This window comes from Molothrus ater, chromosome 8 (assembly GCF_012460135.2).
Source record: "Molothrus ater isolate BHLD 08-10-18 breed brown headed cowbird chromosome 8, BPBGC_Mater_1.1, whole genome shotgun sequence".
Taxonomy (NCBI): domain Eukaryota; kingdom Metazoa; phylum Chordata; class Aves; order Passeriformes; family Icteridae; genus Molothrus; species Molothrus ater.
Window position 1 is genome coordinate 33,804,428 of NC_050485.2, and position 22,577 is coordinate 33,827,004.

Consider the following 22,577-nt stretch of genomic DNA (forward strand, 5'->3'; position numbering starts at 1 on the left):
GGGCCCTGCTGTGCTCCCAGCCAGGAATGACAGATGGAGATGGATGCTGATGGATCCTCAGCTTTCTTCCCTCTACTGCAGCCCAAGTGCCAGGCCTGGAAAAGAGCAATTTATGTGCTGACAAACCTCCTTTATAAATGAAATTTTGGACTTTGAGGCAGCCCCAGGCAGCAGCAGGTTCCTTCTTGTGGGCACTTGGGTGGGTTCTGGTTTCTTTTCTTGGAGATTTAACAAAGGCAGCACAGAACTGATGGCGTCTACCACTGAGAGATTCTCTCTTCCTTACATCCATGGAAGAAATAATCATGTTTATAAAATGTTTTTTTTTGAGTGATGCAGCTCTATTCTTATTTGAGATGATGGTTTTGCTCACACTTGTATTGATCAAGAAATATAAGTGAATGTTGCCTTGGTTACCTTTGCAAAACTCAGTATTTTTATCCTTGTTTGTCAGATCTGTGCTGTATAAAATCCCATTTTCTTTTTGAATCTGCATTTCTGACCATTATTAATCAATAACTTTGTCAGTTCTGATTAATTTTTTAAAAAAATATTGTATTTTCACTTTCCTCTGGGATTTTTTTGGGGGCAAATTTCCTCTTATTAATATATATATAACATAATATTGGGCATGAGCCAAAAACTTTTCCCAGGAACCCACCACTCTATTCCATCCCCCTGTGCCCATTCCCACAGAGTTGGGATGTCAATTAGAGCCTTAAAAATTAATTTAATTTGGGAAATACCTTTTCTTTTTGTAGTCCTAAGGAGGTGAAATCAAATATTTCTTGGCATGTGGAGCTAGGGAAGCTCTCCCTGTCCCTCCCTGCCTTTCTCTCCGTCCACTTTCCATCAAAAATAAACCAGGAATGCAAAGCCAAGGAATCCTAGGAAGGAGCCTGCTGCCCTCTCATGGCTCCCGGAGCAAACAGCCGGGAGGAAAATGGCAATAAAAAGCTGGGAGGATCCTCCTTGTCCAGCAAAATTCCCTTTCCAGGCACAGGAGCAGAACCAGGGCAGGCCGGGCTGGCTCCATGTCAGCTGGGTTTGGATCACTCACTGCCAGTCCCTGCTGACCTGTCCACAATGCTTGCTCTGAGTCAATAAGTGACTTCTTCTTCTTCTTCTTCTCTGGCTAAATAAATCTCTTGGATGCTTCTGCTGAAGTGATCCTGATTGGATTGCAGGGTTTAAACCAATCATATATAACATTAACTGGGCCATACATTCTCACTCTGCTTTCTGCAAGGAGGGATGGCTTTAGATTGAAGAGCGGAGATTTCAGTTATATATTAGGAAGAAATTTTTCTTTTTATATTAGGAAATTTTTTTTTTTTCTCTGAGGGAGCTGAGGCCCTGGCACAGGTGCCCAGAGAAGCTGTGGCTGTCTCTGGATCCCTGGCAGTGCCCAAGGGCTTGCAGTACCCTGGGATAGTGGAAAATGTCTCAGCCCAAGGAATGAGATGAATTTTAAGTTTGCTTCCAACCAACCATCCTCTAATTCTGTGATTTTATTTATACCAGAAATACTTGAGCTTTGTAGTTCACTCTCAAAGTTTCACACTGGATAAAAAAGTTACACCACACAGCAGAAATGCTGAATGAAGGCAGCTTTTGAAACCCCAGAGGATCCTCAACACCTGGTAAATTAGCAGTCACCTAAAGTTTAGCAGCAGCTGAAAACATTCAATAAGAAACATTGCAAAGCTGCAGGCAGGCAAATCCAAACATTTCTGATGTGGGCACAGCTCCTGGACAGCATGCAGAGCTGGTTAATTCACAATTATGGGGGAAAAAGAGGCAGTGCAGCTTTGCTGTTAGCCAGAGGCAAAGAGGCTGAGTCAATACAAGCAATCTCTGTCCCCAGGAGCTGCTCCACTGCAGAGGCAGCACAACTCCCTGCTGGGGGATTGACAATCGATGCTCTCAATCAAGCACAGCCCCAGCTCATGATCTCTGTGACAGAGCTATCCGAGAGCTCAGGGAAAAATTCCTCTGGCTGCCCTGGGGGTGAAAGGCAGGAGAGCCTGGAACCAGGATCAGATAAATCACAGAATGGGCTGGGGTTGATGGAGCCCTGAACTCACCCAATTCCAGGGGCAGGGACACCTCCCATTGTCCCAGGGTGCTCCAAGCTGGCCTGGACACTGCCAGGTAGGTGTGTGAAGTGGATTTGTAGAGATTTTTTTAAAGTTTATTAGAAGGTTTATATGATATATAGTTGTATGGAAACATCAGGGATCCAGGGGCAGCCACAGTTGCTCTGGGCAGCTATAATTTATTTTTTTATATATTTATATATATATATATATATATATATATATATATATATATATATATATATATAATATAAGATATAATATATTTATAATAATTATAATGTATATATTATAATAAAATATAATATATATTATATATTGTATATTATAATATATATAATATATTATTATATATTATAATATATATAATAACAATATATATAATAACATATAACATACATTATATATATTTTTATATAGACACATATATATGTATATATATAAAAATTATATAATATTTTATATATATAATTATATATATTTATTATATATATTGTATATAATAAATTATATTTTATAATTTTATATTTTATAATTTATTATATTTATTTTATATATATATATATAGATATAGATATATATATAGATATATATATAGATATATATATGTATAAAATAAACTCTATAATTTCGAACTCCCCCCTGCACACAGTGGCTCTGCTGCCACTTCCCAGCACTGGCAAGGAGTTTTAGGGAAGCATTTGAGGGAATTTTAGGATGAAAAGTTGGTGCCAGCTCTGTGTGTTCCCTCCTGCTGTGGTTGGTTGGTTGGTCCCCAATTCAGGAGGAATTACCAGCAGCTCACAGAGAACTTCTGAATTTGAGCTTGTCTTGGGTGCCTGCTTTTGGAGCAAAGTGAAAATGCAAGCTTTCTATATTTAAAATTCTGCCTGTAAATATTGTACCCTGCAGTTTATTGCCCCAAATCAATGGGGTTGGGGCAGGGATGTGTGGGTGCTCCTCAACCCCATTCCCCTCCGCCATCCATGAGCAGCTCTTTGTGCTGGGAAGGGAATTTCTGCCCTCAAACTGAACTAAATCATGCAGAGGAAGAATCCCGAGGTAGCTTTGTTAGTCAGCTGCAACCTGAACTCCTGTTTAAATCGGGTTTGTGTTGTGTTGTGGTGGCTTTGATCTGGCACTCACATCAAAGCGGGTGAGATTTGTTACACTGCCACTTTCTGGTGTCTGCAGGCAAACAAGAGACCTCCAGTCTGATTTCAACAGAGCCACGTGCTCCCAACAGGCACCCAAAAGCAGGATTTCTGTGATTTCCCAAACTGTCACTGTCATATTTTCTGAAAAAAATCCCTTCGCCAGGATTTCTTCTCCTGGGAAGCTGAGAAGCCTCAGAGAAAAATGAAAACAATAATTATCTGATTTGCTTCTCCGGTGTTTTGCTGCTTTGGAATGTGGTTTGGAGAATGTTTATCCAACAGGTGAATGTTTGATTGGTTTTATGTGAATTGTTTTTACTTAATGACCAATCACAGCCAAGTTTGATTGGTTTTATGTGAATTGTTTTTACTTAATGACCAATCACAGCCAGCTGTGTCAGGACCCTGAGGAGAGAATCACAGGTTTTTAATTAGTATCTTGTTAAGCCTTCTCTCTGTATCCTTTCTCTATTCTTTATTATAGTTTAGTATGGCATTCTTTAATATAATATAAGTACATAAAATAACAAATTAGCCTGCTAAGAACATGGAGTCTGATTCATCATTTCCTTCCTGCCATGAGGACCCCAGAAAATACCACACCAAACCAGTGTTTAGATGCAGCAGAAGCTCCCAGGCAAGGGGAAGCTCCTGCTCCCCAGAGCTGGAATTCTGGCTCCTGCTGCATTATTCTGACTCCATCCCTCCACCAGACCCCTCTGAGCAGAGCTGTGGTGTATGACAGATGCTGCCTGGGCCCAACACTGACAGATGAACACTGAAATTGTGAAAATTTTTGCAGCCAAAGCAAAACTGGCAAATGTTTGGCTGCACCATAACATTTCCAGCCCTCCCCAGCACTTCCAGGCAAAGATCAGCCCTGGTTTTATTGACCTGTGCCACCCCTCAAGTCTTAGAAATCCTCTTTTATTTTTATTTTATTCCCCACTCTGCCCTCAGAGGGAGGATGGGAAATCCCTCTGCTTTGGTTCCTTTGAAAGAGCTCAGCTGCACAAAGTGCTGGCTGCTTTCATCTCCAAAGTTTCTTTTTGTGACATAAATAGTGAGGATTCACCTCTTGTATCTCCTCATCCCCTCTCCAAAGTGCTGTTTTATCTCCACGAGCACCTCTTGTATCACAGGACAGATGTGGAGCGTGACTGAAAATCACACTGGAAAGGAAAAGGAGGCCTTTTTTTCTTTTTAAAGGAATAAAAAGAGTCTCTCCTGGCTGCAGAGGTGAAGGACAAAGGAGAAGAAGTGCTGAACACGTGCTCTGAGCAGGATTTTGCACTTTGGATCTGTCCCAAGGTCCCAGTGCTCGTTCCCTGGGAGGAGTGAGAAGGGAATGGAACTGTGATTCCCCCCCTCCTGGGCAGTCCTGCAGCCCTGAGTCTTTGTGAGCACATGAAACACTCCTCAAACTGGGCAAGGGGATGGCCCTGGCCAGAAATCACCACTGGAACCATCACCTGGGGAAGGGACTTTGTGCCAGCAGGGGCGTGTGGAGAGGGCTGGGCTCACCTGCCCGAGGTGTGGCTTTGCCCTTGGCTCTGGGCAGGGCTCAAGCAGGATTTTCCTGGTGTTCCTCTGTTAAAAACCTGCAGATACTGGGCTTCTCTGCTCTCATGGAACTGTTGAATCATTTAGGCTGGAAAATCCATGGAGTCCAGCCATTCCCCAGCTCTGCCAAGGGCACCCCAGTGTCCCCAAGTGCCACCTCCACAGGGCTTTAAATGCCCCCAGGGATTTAAATCCACTCTGTGCCCTGTGGATTTTGGCCACAGGTGCTCCCAGGCCCAGGAGCCTCCAGACCTGCAGGAGATCCCTGAGAATAGCAAGGAGAAAATGGAGCAGCAGCACCTCAGTGACCATTTCTCCTCATCCCAAGGGATCCTGGTGTTTGCAGGCTCTACAAAACAATGGCTTTGATCTTCCTGCTCGGGCCAGCAGGCACAAAACCAAACCAGGCTTTGGTGTCCTCAAAACAATCTGGGAATTGAAGTGTGCACACAACTCAGAGCAAATGGAAATTTGCTGTCCACATTAAAGTCACCTTCCTTCACACCCCCTTTTCCAAGGTGTCCTCAAAACAGAATAACATCCTTTGGTGCATTCTCTATGGGTCTTTCCTGCTCTTTCTTCTTGGAATATCTGGCGTGGTCGTAGAAATAGATGATGATGAGAGAAGCAATGTTCAGGAAAAGGATGAGCAGCATGATCCAGTAGGAGTATCCATAGTTGTGTTTGGATCCAAGGTGTGTCTGCAGGGAGCTAGAACAGCTGTGGGCCAGCTCTTGGGACAGGCTGTTCCCTTCCACATTCACAGGGAAAAGGATCATGGCTATGAGGGTGAGGACTCCTGCAAAACAGAAATGCAAATTTTAGAGGAGGAACTGTAGTGCTATTTGTGTAGATATAATAATTTATATTATATTATATTATATTATATTATATTATATTATATTATATTATATTATATTAATAATATACATAATAATATATCATATCATAGCATATCATATATAATCTGCTTTAATTCTTGCCCTGGTCCAGGGATTTAAATCAGTTTATCTAATATTACCAATTCTACAGGGGCATTTAAAGAATTTTTGCCCCACCCAATAGTATCTGACAGGTGTTTTGATATAGGCAGTGATATATCTAAAATTATTAGATTCTCACTGATTATTCTTAGATAAAGCATTTAATTTAACTTTTTTGCGTTTAATTTAGTGCTGATGAGTATTGTGTATTCACCTCTTTGGTGATCTGTAAATGTCTGATATGAGCCCAAATTCATGGATGGGCAGTCTCACAGCTGGATAAAGTCAAAACAGCTGGATAGATATCACAGCTGGATAAATATCACAGTTGGATAAGATATCACAGCTGGGTAAAATGTCACAGCTGGATAAATGTCACAGCTGGATAAATGTCACAGCTGGATAAAGCCCTGAGCAGCCTGGGCTGTGCCCAGGGGTTAGACTTGGAGCCCTCCTGTTTTTTCCAACTTGAATTATTGGATGAGTCTGGGAGAAGCCAAAATGTGATGTCTTATTAGATCTGGGTCTATTTCTTGCAGCCTCCCAAATGTAAAAGTTCAGCTGCTTTGACATTTATCTGAATATTGCTGTTACATCTCTGCCTTCCTCGTGCCAACAGAGCCCTAATCTCTGAACTTTGGTGGAACAGTTCCATTCCTCCTCTCCAGGCACCTCATCCCAGCCCAGCTCATGCTGAAACAGCTTCATTTTCTATTCAGGAGAGCCCTGGTAGGAGAATTAGGCACCTCCAAGATGACCTCCCACGTTAAATGATGTGTGATTTCCTATAAAAATGCACCCACAGCAAAATAACCGTCCAGGTCACTGCACTTGCAGGGCTGTTAAAAGTAACCACAGCCATGAGCCAACACCAGAATTTATTTTCTCCCCACAATTTCATTTTGGCCAGCCCATGGTCCTTTCATTTCAGACAGAGCTTGCAGGTTCAGGGGCTGGTCAGGAAAAGCTTGTCTCAGAAGCTTGACTCAGAAGTCTCAGGAGTGAATAATTGTCTAATTAAGCTTTGTTCACTTTTCTGACTGTGTTTCACAGCTGTTTCAGCATCTGTGTTAAAAAATGAGTGATTTTCACACCTCCACTTGTACTTGTAAAAATTAAGATTATCTGCACTGTTCCCTTCCCATCCAGGTCTGGTTTTGTCCCCAGGACAGGGGCATGCTGCTGGGAACATTTTCCCTGAACCTGAAGAGCTTTTGAAGGCCAAAATTCCTGTACTGAAGTACTCTGTAATCAGATGTATTAAATGGAAATTATTCAAGTGCAAACCCATTATTAGAGGAACACCTAATCCTCCTGAGACTGCTGGAGTGTGAGAGCTGAGGGGTGGCCAGAGCAGCACAGGGGGGCTGGGAGCAGCCGGGCTCAATCCCAGCAGGAATGGGGCTCCCAGCTCCAGCCTCTTGAACAGCTCCTCAGCTCTAATGACTCAGCATCTCCACCCTTTTTTTTTAATGATTAAACAAGTTTAAACTTATTTCCACCTGGGAATTTTATGTTTTAAAGAGGGGAATAATTTTTGCCATGGCTCATTCCTCCAAACTGGTGTCTCCCTATAAATACTATCGTATAAATATTATTTTATTGCCATATCATTTATTTTAATCATGTTTAAAAGGTGGTTTTCAGGTGTGCCAGCAGGCACAGTTAAAAACCAAACCCAGAGAGCAGAATGCATTTCCAGACGTTTCTTCTTGCAGATCTATATTCTTTAATGTCGGAATATATATTTTATATATATATATATATATATATGTAGAAAAAACACACAAACACACACACATATATATAAATATATAATATTTATGTTACATATAATGTATTATATATATTATAATGTATTATATATATAATGTATTATAAAATATATAAAAATCTATAAAATATATTATATCATATATTTTATATAATAAAATATATTATTATATCTATAAAATATATTATATAATATATATTATATAAATATATAATATATAATATATAATGTATTATATTAAAATTATATTAAAATATAAAATATAATATATAATATATATAATATGTAATATATATTATATTATAAAAATATATATAATATATTTTATAGATTTTTATCTATTTTATTTTTATTTTTATCTATTTTATTTTTATCTATTTTTATTTTTATTTTTATCTATTTTATTTTAAATTTTTTTCCATTTAAATGTGATATATATAATATAGTATAATAATGATAATCTAATATAATAGATCATAATATAATAATTAATTTTGTGTATATATATATATATATACATATATATATATATATACACATAGATATAGATATAAATAATGGATGTGAGGACTAGAATGGCACTCACCACACAGGGAATTCCAGGTGTAGACTCCAATGGGTCCCAGGAATGTCTGGTAGGGGTTGCTGACAGCGTTGGTGCAGGTGAAGCCAGCGCTGAGCAGGGAGCTGAGCAGGGCCAGCACCAGCACCACGATGGTGGCCACGACCAGGCTCCTGCTGCTGCTGCTGCTGCTGCTCAGGGCCTCTGAGACTGCAACACAGAGGGGCAGGGACAGAGGAGAGAGGAGAGGGTGATGCCTTGGGCTTCAGCTTTTCTGTTCTTCAAATCCTCTAGTGCTTTAGGGTATAACTAAACTCCATGTAAAATGTCCTTAACTGTCTTCATGTCTTGGTCAGGAAAAACAATTCCTCTAAGCCTGAAACTCAAGGGTACCAAATGATGCCTTGAGTTTTAGCTTTGATATTTTCCAGATTCTGTACTGCATTAGTATATAACTCTGAACTTGTTATAGTTATATACTCTATATAGTCTATATATAATATTGTTTTAGTTATATCCTATATATAGTCTATATATAGTAGTAAGACTATATGTACTATTTACTATATACTACAGTCATAAGACTGTATATGCTATATATAATGTGTATAGTATATATATACTATAGTGTATATATATTATATTTTATGCATAAATATATACAAATATATATAGTATATAAAAATATATGGTATAGTGTGTGTATATCTATGTATAATGTATATATAGATACTATACACTATATATTTATTATATGTATACTATATATAGTATATATATACACTATATAGTTTTGTATATATGAAGTTTTTACATTCCATAGAAAGTGCCAGCAGCTCTCCTCACAGCTCAGGCACACACAACAATCCTTTTCCAGCCCCAGAACCAAGGACACCTCTGCAGCTTCAGCCCCAAAAAGTGCCCAGAGCAGGGGATGGAGGAGAGCAGCCTGGGAGGGTGGGACTGCATCCCTGGAGCTGGGATTGGACCCTGAACCCAGCCTGGAAATGGAGCAGAACTGATCAAATGTGAAATCTTGTGACTCAATGTCCATCTTGGGTGGAGCCATGGCCAGGCTCTGCCACTGCCCAAGGTGTGTCCTGTGAGGCCTTTGAGTAAATCCCTGCTTTATTCCTTAACTCTGTCCAGCCTCTGCTCCAGGGAGCCTCTCCAGGCATCACCTACAGCCTCAGGGCCCGAAAAGTACAAATAAAAGTGATTTGGAGAGGAGTAAACTGGAGTAAATGACTACATTACCTGAAGCTGTAAATGGAGGATTAACCCCTGATATGTAAATGGATGAAACTTATAAAAGTATCAAAAATTCATGACATTGGTCCATTTTGGGTGTAGCCCCTTGGGGAGGCTTTGTGCTGAAATGTACCTGAAAGCCCTTCATCAAATATTAAATATACCCACTTTTATTCCCTTAATCCTGTCTGGCCTCTGTTTTTAAGTGAGCCAAAAAAAGGCATCAAGGAGACAGCCCCAGCTTGTGCCAGAGTGGGTTTGATTGGAGATTTGGGAAAGTTTGCCCCCAGAAAAAGGGTGGGGAAGCACTGGAACAGGGAGTCACCATCCCTGGAAATGTGCTGAAGGTGCCTGGCTGTGGCACTTGGGGACATGGTTGAGGCTTGGATTCAGTTATCCTGGAGAGCTTTTCCAACATTAATATTCCATGGTTCTCTGATAACCTGCCCTGCCCAGTCTGGTGGGTCTGGAAAACCTTGTGACTTCTGCCAGGGCTGTAATTAAAAGCTAATGAGCAGAGATTTGGCTGATGGAAAGGGATTGGGATGGAGAAAGTGCAGGAGGTTTGGACACAGCAATGAACCCAAATTCCACATGGGGTGAAGGTACCTGGGCTGAAATAAATTCTTGCCTGCTAATCCTGCAGTTAGCTGGGCAGTAAACTTCTGTTCCTTAATACTTCTGTAAAAATTTCCTCTGCATGAGGCCAGACAGGAATTTTCTGCCTAAACTGGATCAGAAATCTGGGTGTTCCTCTGCCAGTGTCCGGTCACCTCCACAAATGCCTATTTAAAACCCTGCTCCAGTTTAAAACACTGCTCCAGTTGTATTTCCTTTTAAATTAGCAGCAGTCATGCTGCTATAATTGCAATAAATGTGACAGGAAAACCTTCCCAAAGCCCACTGAAGCTGCTGCCTGGACAGATCAGGTGCATTTGCAGGACAAATAAATCTGAGTGTGGCCATCCATGGGCAGATGAGGATGGTTGAGCTCATCTCCTCCCTGGATCTGTCTCTGTGCCCTGCAGGCAGGACTGGCTCCTCTCTTTTCAAATAAAGGAGCAGCTCCTGCTGTTTTCCACCAGGACAGGACAGGGTTTGGGGAGGGTTTGGTTCCCAGGGCTGATCCCAGATCCTGCTCCCTCTCCTTTTCCCCAGCCTGTTCCCAGATCATTCCCTGCTGTAGCTCCATGGCTCTTGTGGTCAAACCCTTCAGAACTGTCACCAAATTTTGCCTAAATCCCTCCAGTTCCTCAATAAGTTGCTGGTAACAAGACACTCAACCCAAATGTTATACCCTCAAAGTATTATTTTTTGAGGTGAATTATTTCCCTCCTCCAAATTTAAAGATTGAAAAGGCAGCTATAGTGTGCTTTATGGTGCAACAAATGCAGTGACAACGTTTTGGAGCTTTGTTCAAATAGATGATGTGAGACACAGACTTCAGTAGGAAAATTCCCTTTCTGTGCTGCTCTTGAACAGAGTCATGATTGCAAAATATTCAGGTACTGCATGACTGGGAGGAATCACAGCAGGAAAAAAATAGTAAAAATCCCATAAAGAGGAATAAACATAATAAAAAGAGCTGTTGGCAAAGAATGAAAAGGAGATTCCTCTCACATTTTATCTAATACTGCAGTACAAGTTAATTTCTGCTGGAGGCAGTGGCAGGTAAGGCTGTGTTATGGAAATCAGCTGTAAATTTAAACAATTTTCCTGGGAGAAAAGGAAAGCAGGGCATCCAGGGGATATCACTCAGTGGAATGGAAGTGAGCAGGTTGTACCCTGCACTCAGGCTGAAGCAGCCTGGCCATCACCTGAGATCTGTTTCTTGAAGAACAAATAAGTCTGGAGCCAAACCGGCCAAGCTTGTGCAATTTCCCTCTGGCAGCCTCACTTAATTTTATCTCTCAGAACTTCTCCAGAACTGCCTGGCTACACCTCCTGCACCTCTAATTGATCTTGTTTATGTCTGACACTGAGCTGCAGTTTAGGGGGTGGCATTTTGGCAGCCTCCAGCTGTTGTAGCCATGTCTGAAACAGCACAAGGCTGAGGGCTTGAAAGAAAATGCTCTTTTCATGGCAGCTGATTCTTTTATAAATGCCTAAATACAGCAGTCTGTGCAAACAGAAGGAATCTCCTGTAGCTGATCAACTTGGGTGGGATCAAACTCAAATATTTTTTGAGTGGTAACCTGCAGCTGGATAACCTCTGGAACTGTGAGAAACAACAATTCTGGAATGAAAACAGGGTTTGGTCAGATTTCTCCTTAATTTCCTGCATCTTCTTCTAGTTTTCATCCTTTATTCTTACATGTTTGGGTAGGATTTTTCCAGACTTTCACTGAGCTTAGTCAGCCTTCCCAGCAGCTTTTACAGCTCTGCAATCACCCATGACATATCAGGGATTAATCACGGAAAAAAGCCCAAACAAACAAAAACTCCTGAGGAGAGAGTTCAACAGAGCTTCCCCCTTTGCAGGAGATCCCTGGAAACTGATGAGAACACCAATGAATTCCAGCCATTTCCAAGCTTTGGTCGTGTATTTTAGAATATATTTAAGTTCTGTCATGTATTTTAGAGGATATTTAAGTTAGAAAGTGAAATGATTCCTCTGCGCTGAGGTCAGTTTGGAAAGCCTTCCTTGGGTGTTGCTGGCCTTGCTGGCTGCCAGCAGCTGGATAAATCCTGACATTCCAGCCTCCCTGGGCGTGGTTCTTCCTGAGCCGGGCTCAACCTCTCCCTGTTTGGCTTGGACCAGCCAAAGCTGTGCCCAAACTCGTGCCCAAACCTCCTCTGAGAGACATTTTACTCCCAGCTGGTTCCTCTGTAAGACAAATCATTCAAAAAGCTCAGGAGGGCTCTGAGGAGTCTGGTTATTAAATAACTTCTGCATTCTGCCATCCCCAGAGCCTGAGGAGTGGCTGCAGTGATTTATTGCTCTATTAAGGCTGGGAAAGAGCCACCCTGGCTGGGCACTCCACGCACAGGGCACTGCCAGAAATGGCATTCCTTTGTCTTTCATCTTTATGATCCCTTTGTCTTTCATCTTTATGCTTGCAAATTTCTTGGAATGTTGTGGTTTCTAGAGAAATAAGGTTTTTGTTGATTGTTTGTTTGTTTGTTTTTGTTGTGGGTTTTTGGGTTTTGTTGTTTTGTTGTTGTCGGGGTTTTTTGTTTGGGTTTGTTTGGTTTTGGGTTTGGTTTTTTTTTGTAAAGGCTGTTGATGATCTGTTTTTGAATGACCACTGATAAAAGTCAACCTGGACTATTCCTGAAAATCACCCCCAAGTTCTTGACTTTGATTTACCCTTCAGGGATTGTCCTTCTTTTCCCACACCCAAATATGACAATGCCATTTGAGAAATGCATGTGGGGTGCACAGCAGAGCCCCCAGGCAGGGCACAGCTGCTTTTAAATCATGCTGTGATTTTAAGGGATGTTTAGAACTCCTCTTGTTGATGTCTGAAATGTTGGAATGGAGAGAGCTCAGCACTTTGTTCCTCCATAGCACTGGAAATCCATTTATTTAAGGATCTCAGCAAAGGAAATACATCTCCTGCCTTAGGAGGACAGGAATATAAATGAATTTGAATATGAAGAGAGAATATATGGAATTCTAGGAAGCATTTTTCCTATTTCAACTATAAATGGAAGACAATGAATGAACAGACTGGTTTGGGTGGGAAGGGACTTTAAATCCCCCCCAGTGCCACCCCAGCCATGGCAGGGACACCTCCCACTGTCCCAGGTGCTCCCAGCCCCAGTGTCCAGCCTGGCCTTGGGCACTTCCAGGGATCCAGGGGCAGCCCCAGCTGCTCTGGGCACCTGTGCCAGCCCAGCCCCTCCCAGGGAAGGATTTCTTCTGCAAATAATATAAAATATGACAATCATGCTTATTCTAGACCCTAAGAATTAATTTCAAGTCAGTTCTTCTCATTCTGGATACCTGCCTGACAGAACCAGTGGGGGATGTGGGAAAACCCAAATTTAGATTATTGCTAAAGCATCACTTTCTTTCAGCAGCTGTGGAAGGAAATTCACAAATCCAGCAGCTCACTCATTTTGTTCATCCCTAAATAATTGATGGGGAGAGTTGAGATCACTTTTTGTAAATGTTCTCTCAGCATTTGATAAATGATAAGCACAAAACCCCAAATCTGGTGAGGGAAAACCCAATACCACCAATGCAGGCCAGGCAGAGAACTGAAACCCTCCACTGATACCAGAGTGTTGTGAGTTCATTTCATTAATTCTGATTAAAATCGATCTGGTGGCAACACCCAGGCCCTGGCACTGGGCTGTGGGAGCTGCCTCAGACAAAGGCAGGGCACAGTCCCTGGACTGCAGCCAGCCTGGAACCTCCTCTGCCATCAGCTCCCCAGGGCAGGATTCCACCTTTCCCACAGAGCCACATTAAAATCAGCTGCCCACATGGCTCAAGGTTTGGGGCTTCAGCCAACTACAACCACATATAAATGATTTTATATCTTTATTATTGTTTACTCTTCTAAAAATCACTTTTGTTATTCGGCTGTGGCTGTAATAAAATAGGATGGAATGAGTTGGGATTTTGTACTTGTTATGTAACAATACCAATCCATGCTCCACCTCTTGCTGGGAGTGCTGCTGTGCTCAGGGTTTCATGAGAACAGGAATGAAATGGAATCCAGTCAAACATGGGGACTGGTTTGTGCAACACAGCTCTGCCACCGTGGGAATTCAGGTGTTTCTGCTGCTGCAATTTCAGGAATAAATTAGGCTGGGGAAGAGCCTAATTTATTAGGCTGGAGGTTTAGATCTGCTGTGCTGGGACATCTCACAACAGCCTACCAAAAAACGAAATTATTTCTTAAAGAATCTTCAAATCCCAGTTTGGTCTGGGTTGGAAGGGACCTTAAATCCCATCCAGTGCCACCCCTGCCATGGCAGGGACACCTCCCACTGTCCCAGGTGCTCCCAGCCCCAATGTCCAGCCTGGCCTTGGGCACTGCCAGGGATCCAGGGGCAGCCACAGCTGCTCTGGGCACCTGTGCCAGTTCTTATATCTAATTTAAATCCATATCTCATATTTTAAATTATTTGACCTGCTCATATTTTAAATTACTTGACCTGCTCATATTTTTGGTAGCTTTCTTTTGAGTGGCTTTTCTCCCTTTCCAGTGTGTCACCAGCATTATTGCTCTGAACTTGATGAGGCAGCAAGGCAGATAAAATAAGTGCAAACCCTTGATCCTTGCAGCAGCTTTCAGGTTTATCTCCCCTTGGGTGTTGTTTTGTGTGTTTTGTTCTTTTTCCTGCAGCAGCCTTCAAACCTTTCTTTATCAAAACGGTGCTAATTCAGTAGCAGGCAGCAAAATGTTTAAAGTCAAAACAATAAATTAACATCATGAAATTGGAAGGTGAATAAGGTCTGTAAATCCCTTAATTAAGTGATGAGTGTTGCTTTTCCTGTTCCTCACTGAACTTCCGAAAATCAAAGTCAATTTGACAGAAAGCCTCATTTTGTGGTTTTTTCCCTTGTTCCAAGGTGCAGGCCAAGATCACATGTGGTAAGCTGTTATTGTTGAATTTCTGTGCTTTTTGGGGGGTCTTATTTTATACCAGTTAAATCCTCCACTTCAATTCTTGTTCTCACTTCAGATATTGTGAGATGGATACATCTGTCAGTGGTATGAGTAAGAAGACCTTGGGCTTGGGTTTGGATATGGGGAAGGAATTCCTGCCTGTGAGGATGGTGATGCCCTGGAATGGGTTTCCAAGGGAGGCTGTGGCTGCTTCTGGATCCCTGGAAGTGTCCAAGGCCAGTCCAGTTCCTTCCCAGTATCCAACCCAAACCTGAGATCTTCTTACTTGTGCCGCTGATGGACACATCCACCTTTCAGTAGTTTAAGTAATTTTGAAATATGAGATATGGATTTAAATTAAATGTAAGGACTGGAACAGGCTGCCCAGAGCAGCTGTGGCTGCCCCTGGATCATTGGAAGTGTCCAAGGCTAGTCCAATTCTTTCCCTGTATCCAACCCAAGCTGAGATCTTACTCGTGCCGCTGATGGACATACGCATCTTAAAACAGTTTAAATAATTTTGAAATGTGAGATACGGATTTAAATTCAATGTAAAGACTGGCACAGAGAAGCTGTGGCTGCCCCTGGATCCTTGGAAGTACCCAAGGTCAGGCTGGATGGAGCTTGGAGCAGCCTGGGACAGTGGAAGGTGTGGGACGGGGTGGGAACAGATGGAATTTAAGGTCCCTCCAAACCCAAACCAGTCTGGGATGCTCTGGTCCCCTTCCAGCTGTGCCAGCACTTACCTTGGAAGGTGGTTTTGGACACCTGGAGCCCTGCATCCACGAACTGCTCACAGGTGCCACTGAAGAGGCCGTAGGTGAGGCTGACGGTGACGGTGGTGCCGGTGCGCGAGAAGCGAACCTCGCTGCTCACCCACTGCGGGGTGGCCAGCACCACACAGATCACCACGAAGGAGCCCACACAGGTGCAAAAGGCAGAGGCAAACATGGAGGTTTTCTTCCTGGATGGCATCTTTCCCCGGATTTTCCCCCCAGTTCAGAGGATTTGGTTCCCTTTAGTCCCGCGTACCATGAGGGTGATTCCTCCTCGGCGCTGTCCGAGCACAAAGTCGTTCTGGTAAACTTTAAGCAAACAGAAGTGGCAATAAAAATGTAAAATAATCGAACTTTGCCCTGGGGAAAAGGTGTTGCCATGGTGACAACCAAAGCAGCCTGGCAAAGGCCGCTGGAATTGTCCATGGGTGATTTATGGTCCTGGCCAAGGCGTCGCTTCCCAGATCCCAGGTCTGGGCTCATGCAGAGCCTGGCTCTGGCACGTTCCCAGCTCCTCCTGGACAGCTCTGACCTCCCTGCTTCTTCCTCCTCAAATCCTGACAGCCAGCCTGCAATCTGCCCATCTCTAGCCAATCTCTCTCTAATATATTATGATAAAGTTGTAAAATGTTCCTTCTCCATTCAAATTGCCCAAGCAGCTACTCAACTGTGCCTTTGGGAAACCTCTTAAATTCTTTACATTTCAGAAAACATGGTGTTGGTCTTGGCTTTTGGTGGGGTGAGGAGGTTCTGTCTACTGTCAATAGGTTATTTTCTAAGAAATTCCTCTAATTCCTAATTAAATTCCACATATTTTTAGAGAATAGCTCCTTCCCTTTTGCTTTTTGTCAGGGAGGAAACAAATACCTGGAGCAAGGCTTCATTTCAGGGAAGCAGTGAATAGGTACAGGGAGAAATCCTGGAAAAAATCTATTCTGTGCTAGAAACCAAGGGAATATATTCTTCTTTTTTTTTTTTTTTTGATCCCCAGCTGACCTAAACAGTAACCAGAGAACACAATTTCAAACAGAACCTTCATTGCTGAATGAAAAGACTGGAGCCAAATTTCAAGAATTTCAGATAAACTCAGTCCCCATCATTTTGGCCTGAAACCTGGAACATGAATTAATAATTTATTGTCAGTGTAGAGTAACAGAGATTCCATTAGCTTTTATTTCTATTAATTATAATGTCATTATCCCACTTTATACTGAAGCCCTGCTCCTGGATCATCCAGAGCTTTTGAATTAACCTTTAGGGCACAATCTGTGGAGTTCTTGTCCTGAAGCTTCTCTGCTGTGTCCTGTGATGACAGGGAGAGATTCCTGAATTTTTTATGGATTTGAAATAACCAAGAATTTCTCAGGAGGAGTAAATACCTGGGAAAATATTAATTCTGCAATGCAGTGTTATTGAACTGAGATTTTTCTGGTTTTATGATTTTTTTGATCCCAAACTTTTTAAGCAGTAATTAGATTTGAAATCCATGGATTTTATTTCTGTAGTCTTGTGATTTTTATTTTATTTTTCAAACTACTTGAGACTTTGATGATATCTCTGAGGTCATTATTTATAGGAATCTATAAATATAGTTTTTTTTTTAATTAGGTTTTATTCCTAAATAATCAAAATGTTTCATTTACATAGTGGAAATCAGTCAGGATTTGATTGAAGCTCTGAGGAATAAAGGGAAATTTCTTACCCTGTATAAAATAATAAGAAACCTGCCTCACTTTCTGCCCAGTACCCAGTTAAATTTTAACCACAGAAATATGGGGAGGCTCAATGGCTGATCCACCTCTCCAGGTTCATTAATCCAACAGTTCTATTCTCCACAGGACATAGTCCAAGACTTTATAATCTAAGGATGTTTCCTAATAAACTGAGCTGGAACCTGCCCTCCTGCCATCAGCAGTGCCACCTGTCCCTATAAACTATGGCTTTAAAAATTCAGTGTTTAAGAGCTAGTATTTGTCTTGGTAAAAACTTCCAGGGAATGATTTCTCAGCTCCTTCAGTGTTGATGAATTGAGCATGCAGCCCTTTAAAAATACAGAATAGCAGAGCCTCAGAGCATGTGAATGGCCTGGAGTTCCTTCCTTGCAACCTGACTCAATTATATTGAGTTTTTGGTGACTCAGCTCAAATTGTTATGGCTCAAATCATTGAAGCTCTCCTGTGGCTCAGGGAATTGCTCTGTAAATGAGACCATAATTTGCTTTTTTCTTGCTTGTCACCTTGAGGTTCATTCTCTGCCTAGGCTGTGATTCCTTGTCTTTTTTTTCTCACGGCTACCTGTAAAAACATCACAAACCCTGGAATTAAAGCTGCAGTTTGACAGGACACACCTCATCTTGAGAGAGACAGGAGAAAGGAGATTGGTTTCCTCTGAGTCACAGAAAACATTTCCTGATCAGCACCTCCCCAACTCTGTCCCCACGGACCCTGACTCAGCCCTGACAGCAGCCAAAGAGCAAAATCCCATTATTTGTTATGAACCAGGGGGGCAGCAGAGATCTGCAATCCCTTCTACATAAAATCACCCCTTGTTTTGAAACCTTGCTGATGTCAGTGTTTCCCTTCTGTCTAAATCCGTTTACTTTCAATCAAAAATACAAAAGGAAAGTTTTTAAATGCAAACTTCTCACGCACATCCATTCTTTAATGTTGCAAACACGTTCTTACGTGGGAAAAAAAAAATAATCTTATGGTGCTTTGCCCACAGCTGCAGAAGGAGCAGAGATTAGGGAGGAATTGTTCCCTGGGAGGGTGCCCAGAGCAGCTGGGGCTGCCCCTGGCAGTGCCCAAGGCCAGGCTGGAGCAGCCTGGGACAGGGGAAGTGTCCCTGTCCCTGTCCCTGGCAGGGGTGGCACTGGATGGGATTTAAGGTCCTTCCCAACCCAAACCATCCCGGGATTCTGGGATGCTCTCCCAAGAACATCCTTCGGATAGTTTAATTTTTATTTTAAATAAATTGCAGATTATACAAAGAAAGTTTATTAGGTTAAATATTAGGATTAATTAAATATTAGGAATTATTTAGATTTATTTATTTTTAATTTAGGTATTATTTACTGTTTCACACTTTATTTATAATTATATTGTTTATAATTATATTAATTATTACCCACATTAATTACATATTATTTATATATTATTATATTAATTCTATATACTTTATATATATTAAAATATATACTTTATAATTATATTAATTATATTACTTATTGTTTTTATTATTATTTATTTCTATTTATTTTTATTTATTTATTAGATTGCATGTTACGATTCATTAAAAATATTATTTTAATATTTAGGGAAAATGAAATATTTTTTAAAAGTGATTTAATAGATTTAAAGGAGAAGAAGGAAAGGAAAGGTTGAAAAGCCTTATTTATTGGGTTTTTTTTAACAAATTGGGTGTAATTACTGATAAATTTTTAAAATATGTTATTGGAATCAGGATGTAGGGTAGGATGAAGAAACTTTCAAGTGCCAGCAGGGCAAGATCCAAGGTTTGGCTCCCAGGTCAAAGCTCTGAGCTGTGCTCGGCAGCAGCAGGGAAATTCAAGGTGAAGCCACTGCAAATGATTCCCAGTGCTGCTGCAGCTGCAGTGCTTCACTGCTGGTGGTTTGAAAATGTTCCGTTGAAATATCTCATTCAAAACCATATTTCATTTAAAACCTTTTTAAAACGTTCTGTTGAAATATTTCATTTAAAACTGGCTGCTGGCAGGGCGACTTGGCAGCAGGGTTGGCAGGAGGTGCTGCTGAAATTTGGGATTTTCCATGGGCCTGACCTTCCTGGTGCCTCCTCGTGTGTCCCACAAGCCCTGAGATCCTCCTGCGTTTCCATTTCCCATCCCTGGTTGCAGAGGAGCTCAGCTGCTTTTGGCTCCAAAAAGATTCCAGAAGCTTCCAGGATGTGCAGGACCAGTCCATGGACTCCACTCAGGATCCAGCCATGTGTTGCTAATGTTGTCTTTCCCTCTTCTGGGATGGATAAATTGGAATTAAAGCAAATTATAGAATATTAAGAATAAAATCCGGGGGTTTTTCTCTGGCACTTTGCACCATTCAGATGGAAACAGGGATTTGTTTGTGCCTCTGGTCTGGCACAGGGAAATGGGATCAAGCATCATGAGTTCGTTGGAGCTGGGGTTGAGAAATGTGAAGCTGCACTGATCTGCAAAATGATTGCAACCACTCCTTGGAAAACTTTGGAACTTCTTGGAAGAGAGGGGTGTGAGCAGCATTTTTATGGATCCCTGCCCATGGCCTGGATTTGCTGGATAATTCCATCTCCTGATTTCTTCTCTCCTGTTCTTTATTAATTTATTCTTTTATTAATAGGCTTTTCTGAGTAACTATTTTTTTATTACTTTATTAATAGTATTTTCTGACTATTTTTTTTTCCCCCACAGTACTTTTGAAAGACAAAGCAAACAGGTTTGAAATGTGGCTTGGATTTCTTGCCAGAAAATGCCCAGAATTTCTCAGCTGAGAGCTCCATCCTGGGATGTTTGTGGATGTCTGAGCTGTGATGTTGGAGTGGGATCACAGCTGGAATATTGTCCCTCAGACAGGTGGAATGTTGTCACCAACCCCTCAGAGCTCCATCCTCTCACTCCAGCAGGAACTGGGAAAAAATAGGTGAAAAAAATAGGATTATTTCCAACTGGGAACTAAAAGAAATGGAAGATCCCAAAGCCACCGCACTGGAATCAGCACAAATGTGCAAAATCCTGGGTATTTAAAGTGATTATTGCTGCCAGGGCATCCCTTGGATGTGAGTTGTGCCCACTCTGGATTTTTGGAGAAAGGCCTGTGTGGGATCTCAGCACATCGTTCCCGATGTCCAGAGATGCCAGGAGAACCCTTGGGGGTCTCGAAAATCCTGGAATGTTGCCAAGAGTGTTTGGTGGCTTGATTTTGATCCATCCACAGAAATAACAAGAGTTTGAGGACATGAGAATCACTTTAGAGTAAAAGGTGTAAAATAGACACATTTAGAGGGTGAAATATAAACTTTAAGGTTTTTGGTACAGGGGGGTTATGGAGACAGGATGGAGGGATCAGGGCGTGTCTCTTCCTTCTTCTTTCTTCTTGTTGTCCTCCATCTCCTGTGGTGATGTTGGCACTTGGGGATTGGTTTATGGTGAAGGTGCACTTGCCAACATGGGTGAAAAGCATTGGGAAATAAAGGTAAATATTATGTACGTAGATTTTAGTATAAAAAGACATGACCGCCCCGTGGGTGGTCAAGAGTGCCCTTGGCTGCCTTGCAGATCAGACCTCTGTTGGGCAGACAGAAAATTTTGTAGATAAGAAATAATAAACAATCTGAAGACCGAAAAGCTGAAGAGTCCAGACTCGTCCTTTGAAACGCGTGCCACCCAAGAACCACACTACCCGTGTCGGGGCAGAGACAGACAGACAGACAGACAGCCGGACCCGACAGGCCTGAAGTGCCAGGAAAAGAAGGAATGGCTCCAAAGCTCCAGGTTAGCTGGGATTTGGGAAGTGGGAACAGCCCTTGCTCACATGGCAGCCCTGAAATTGCCTTTTCTCAAAGATAATGGGGTAAGAAATGATCCAGCAGTAAGGTTGGATGGGAAATAAATCCTTCCATGGAAATCCTCCCCAGCTTCTCCCAGGACACCCATCCTGGCAGGGCAAGGGGAGCAGCAGCTCCCTGAGCATCTGAGCATCCTTCTTTGTGCTGTTTATCTCCGTTTCCAAGCTGGAAAATCCTTGGTGGCAATGTTTGCAGGCCTTTATGGTAAAATAAAAGAGTTTTAAAATGAAATCTTGAAACCATAGAGATATTTCCCTTTTTTTTCCCACTCCAGAAGTCAGTGTCTGCATTTCCCCAAACAACAGAGCTCCACTAAAGCCTTTAAGATATCTCAGGGTGTCTTTTCTGCATGCCCTGAGAGATGCCACAGCTTTAAAATGATGATTTTTGCGGTTAAAATGTTTGAATTTATGCCTGAATAGTGAAATTGAGTGGTCAAGTGCAGTTTATTGAAGGGTGAGGGGCAAAAACCACTCCTGGCATTTGAAGAAATGGCAAATAGAGCCTTTGCAATATTTTAATTTTAATTTTAATTTTAATTTTAATTTTAATTTTAATTTTAATTTTAATTTTAATTTTAATTTAGCGTGGCTTTGAAGCTGCTTCAAGGTGTGGAGTGTTTAAAACAGCCCCTTGAGGTGGAGGTGGAGAGAAGAGCAGGCAGGACAGGCTTTCCCTTTTTGCAATTTCTGTAACAATTCTAAAGAGATGCAGGCTTGAACGCTTCAATCTATTCCTACAGACTCCTCATTTTGGATTCCAAATGGAAAAACCTTTGACAAGCAGCCCTTTGAAGTCATTGAATGAACTGCTGCTGCAATATCACACAGCCTCCTGCTTTTACCCAATTATTCATACATTGAAGAGTTTTCCTTGTGTTTTCAGGCTGAGATGTTTTTGCAGCATCAGAAATCTGTGGTTTTTGTTGTCCTGCCTCTGATTTCCTCCTTTTTTCAGGAATTTACAATTTTTGTTCCAGTGCATCAGCAAAAACACTGATCCACCCTGCTCTACCAAGGGCATCATGCTGAAACACCCAAATGAAATGTTGGTGGTCAAGTATTGCCTCCTTCCTATCATTTATTTTCTTGAGCTTGCCCAGTTATTCCTACTTTGAAGAGCTTTTCAGGCTGAGCTGTGTTTGCAGCCCCAGAAATCCTGGGTCTGTGTCAGTTTTTTGCTGTTCTGCCTCTGATTTTCTGATTTTTTGGGGGAATTTGAGACTTTGAGGTCACTATTTATAGGAATATATAAATATAATTTTAAAC

At 41.7% G+C, this 22,577-nt stretch overlaps 1 protein-coding gene across 1 annotated transcript; it reads right to left on the reverse strand.

Moving 5' to 3' along the window:
• Positions 1-5,343: 5,343 nt before the first annotated feature.
• CLRN3 (clarin 3) lies at positions 5,344-15,931 on the reverse strand. Its single transcript, XM_036386159.1, has 3 exons — positions 15,703-15,931; positions 8,163-8,348; positions 5,344-5,618 (listed from the first exon to the last, which is right to left on the reverse strand). The coding sequence occupies exons 1-3, from the start codon at positions 15,929-15,931 to the stop codon at positions 5,344-5,346; spliced, it is 690 nt and encodes a 229-aa protein (XP_036242052.1).
• Between the last annotated feature and the right edge of the window lie 6,646 nt (positions 15,932-22,577).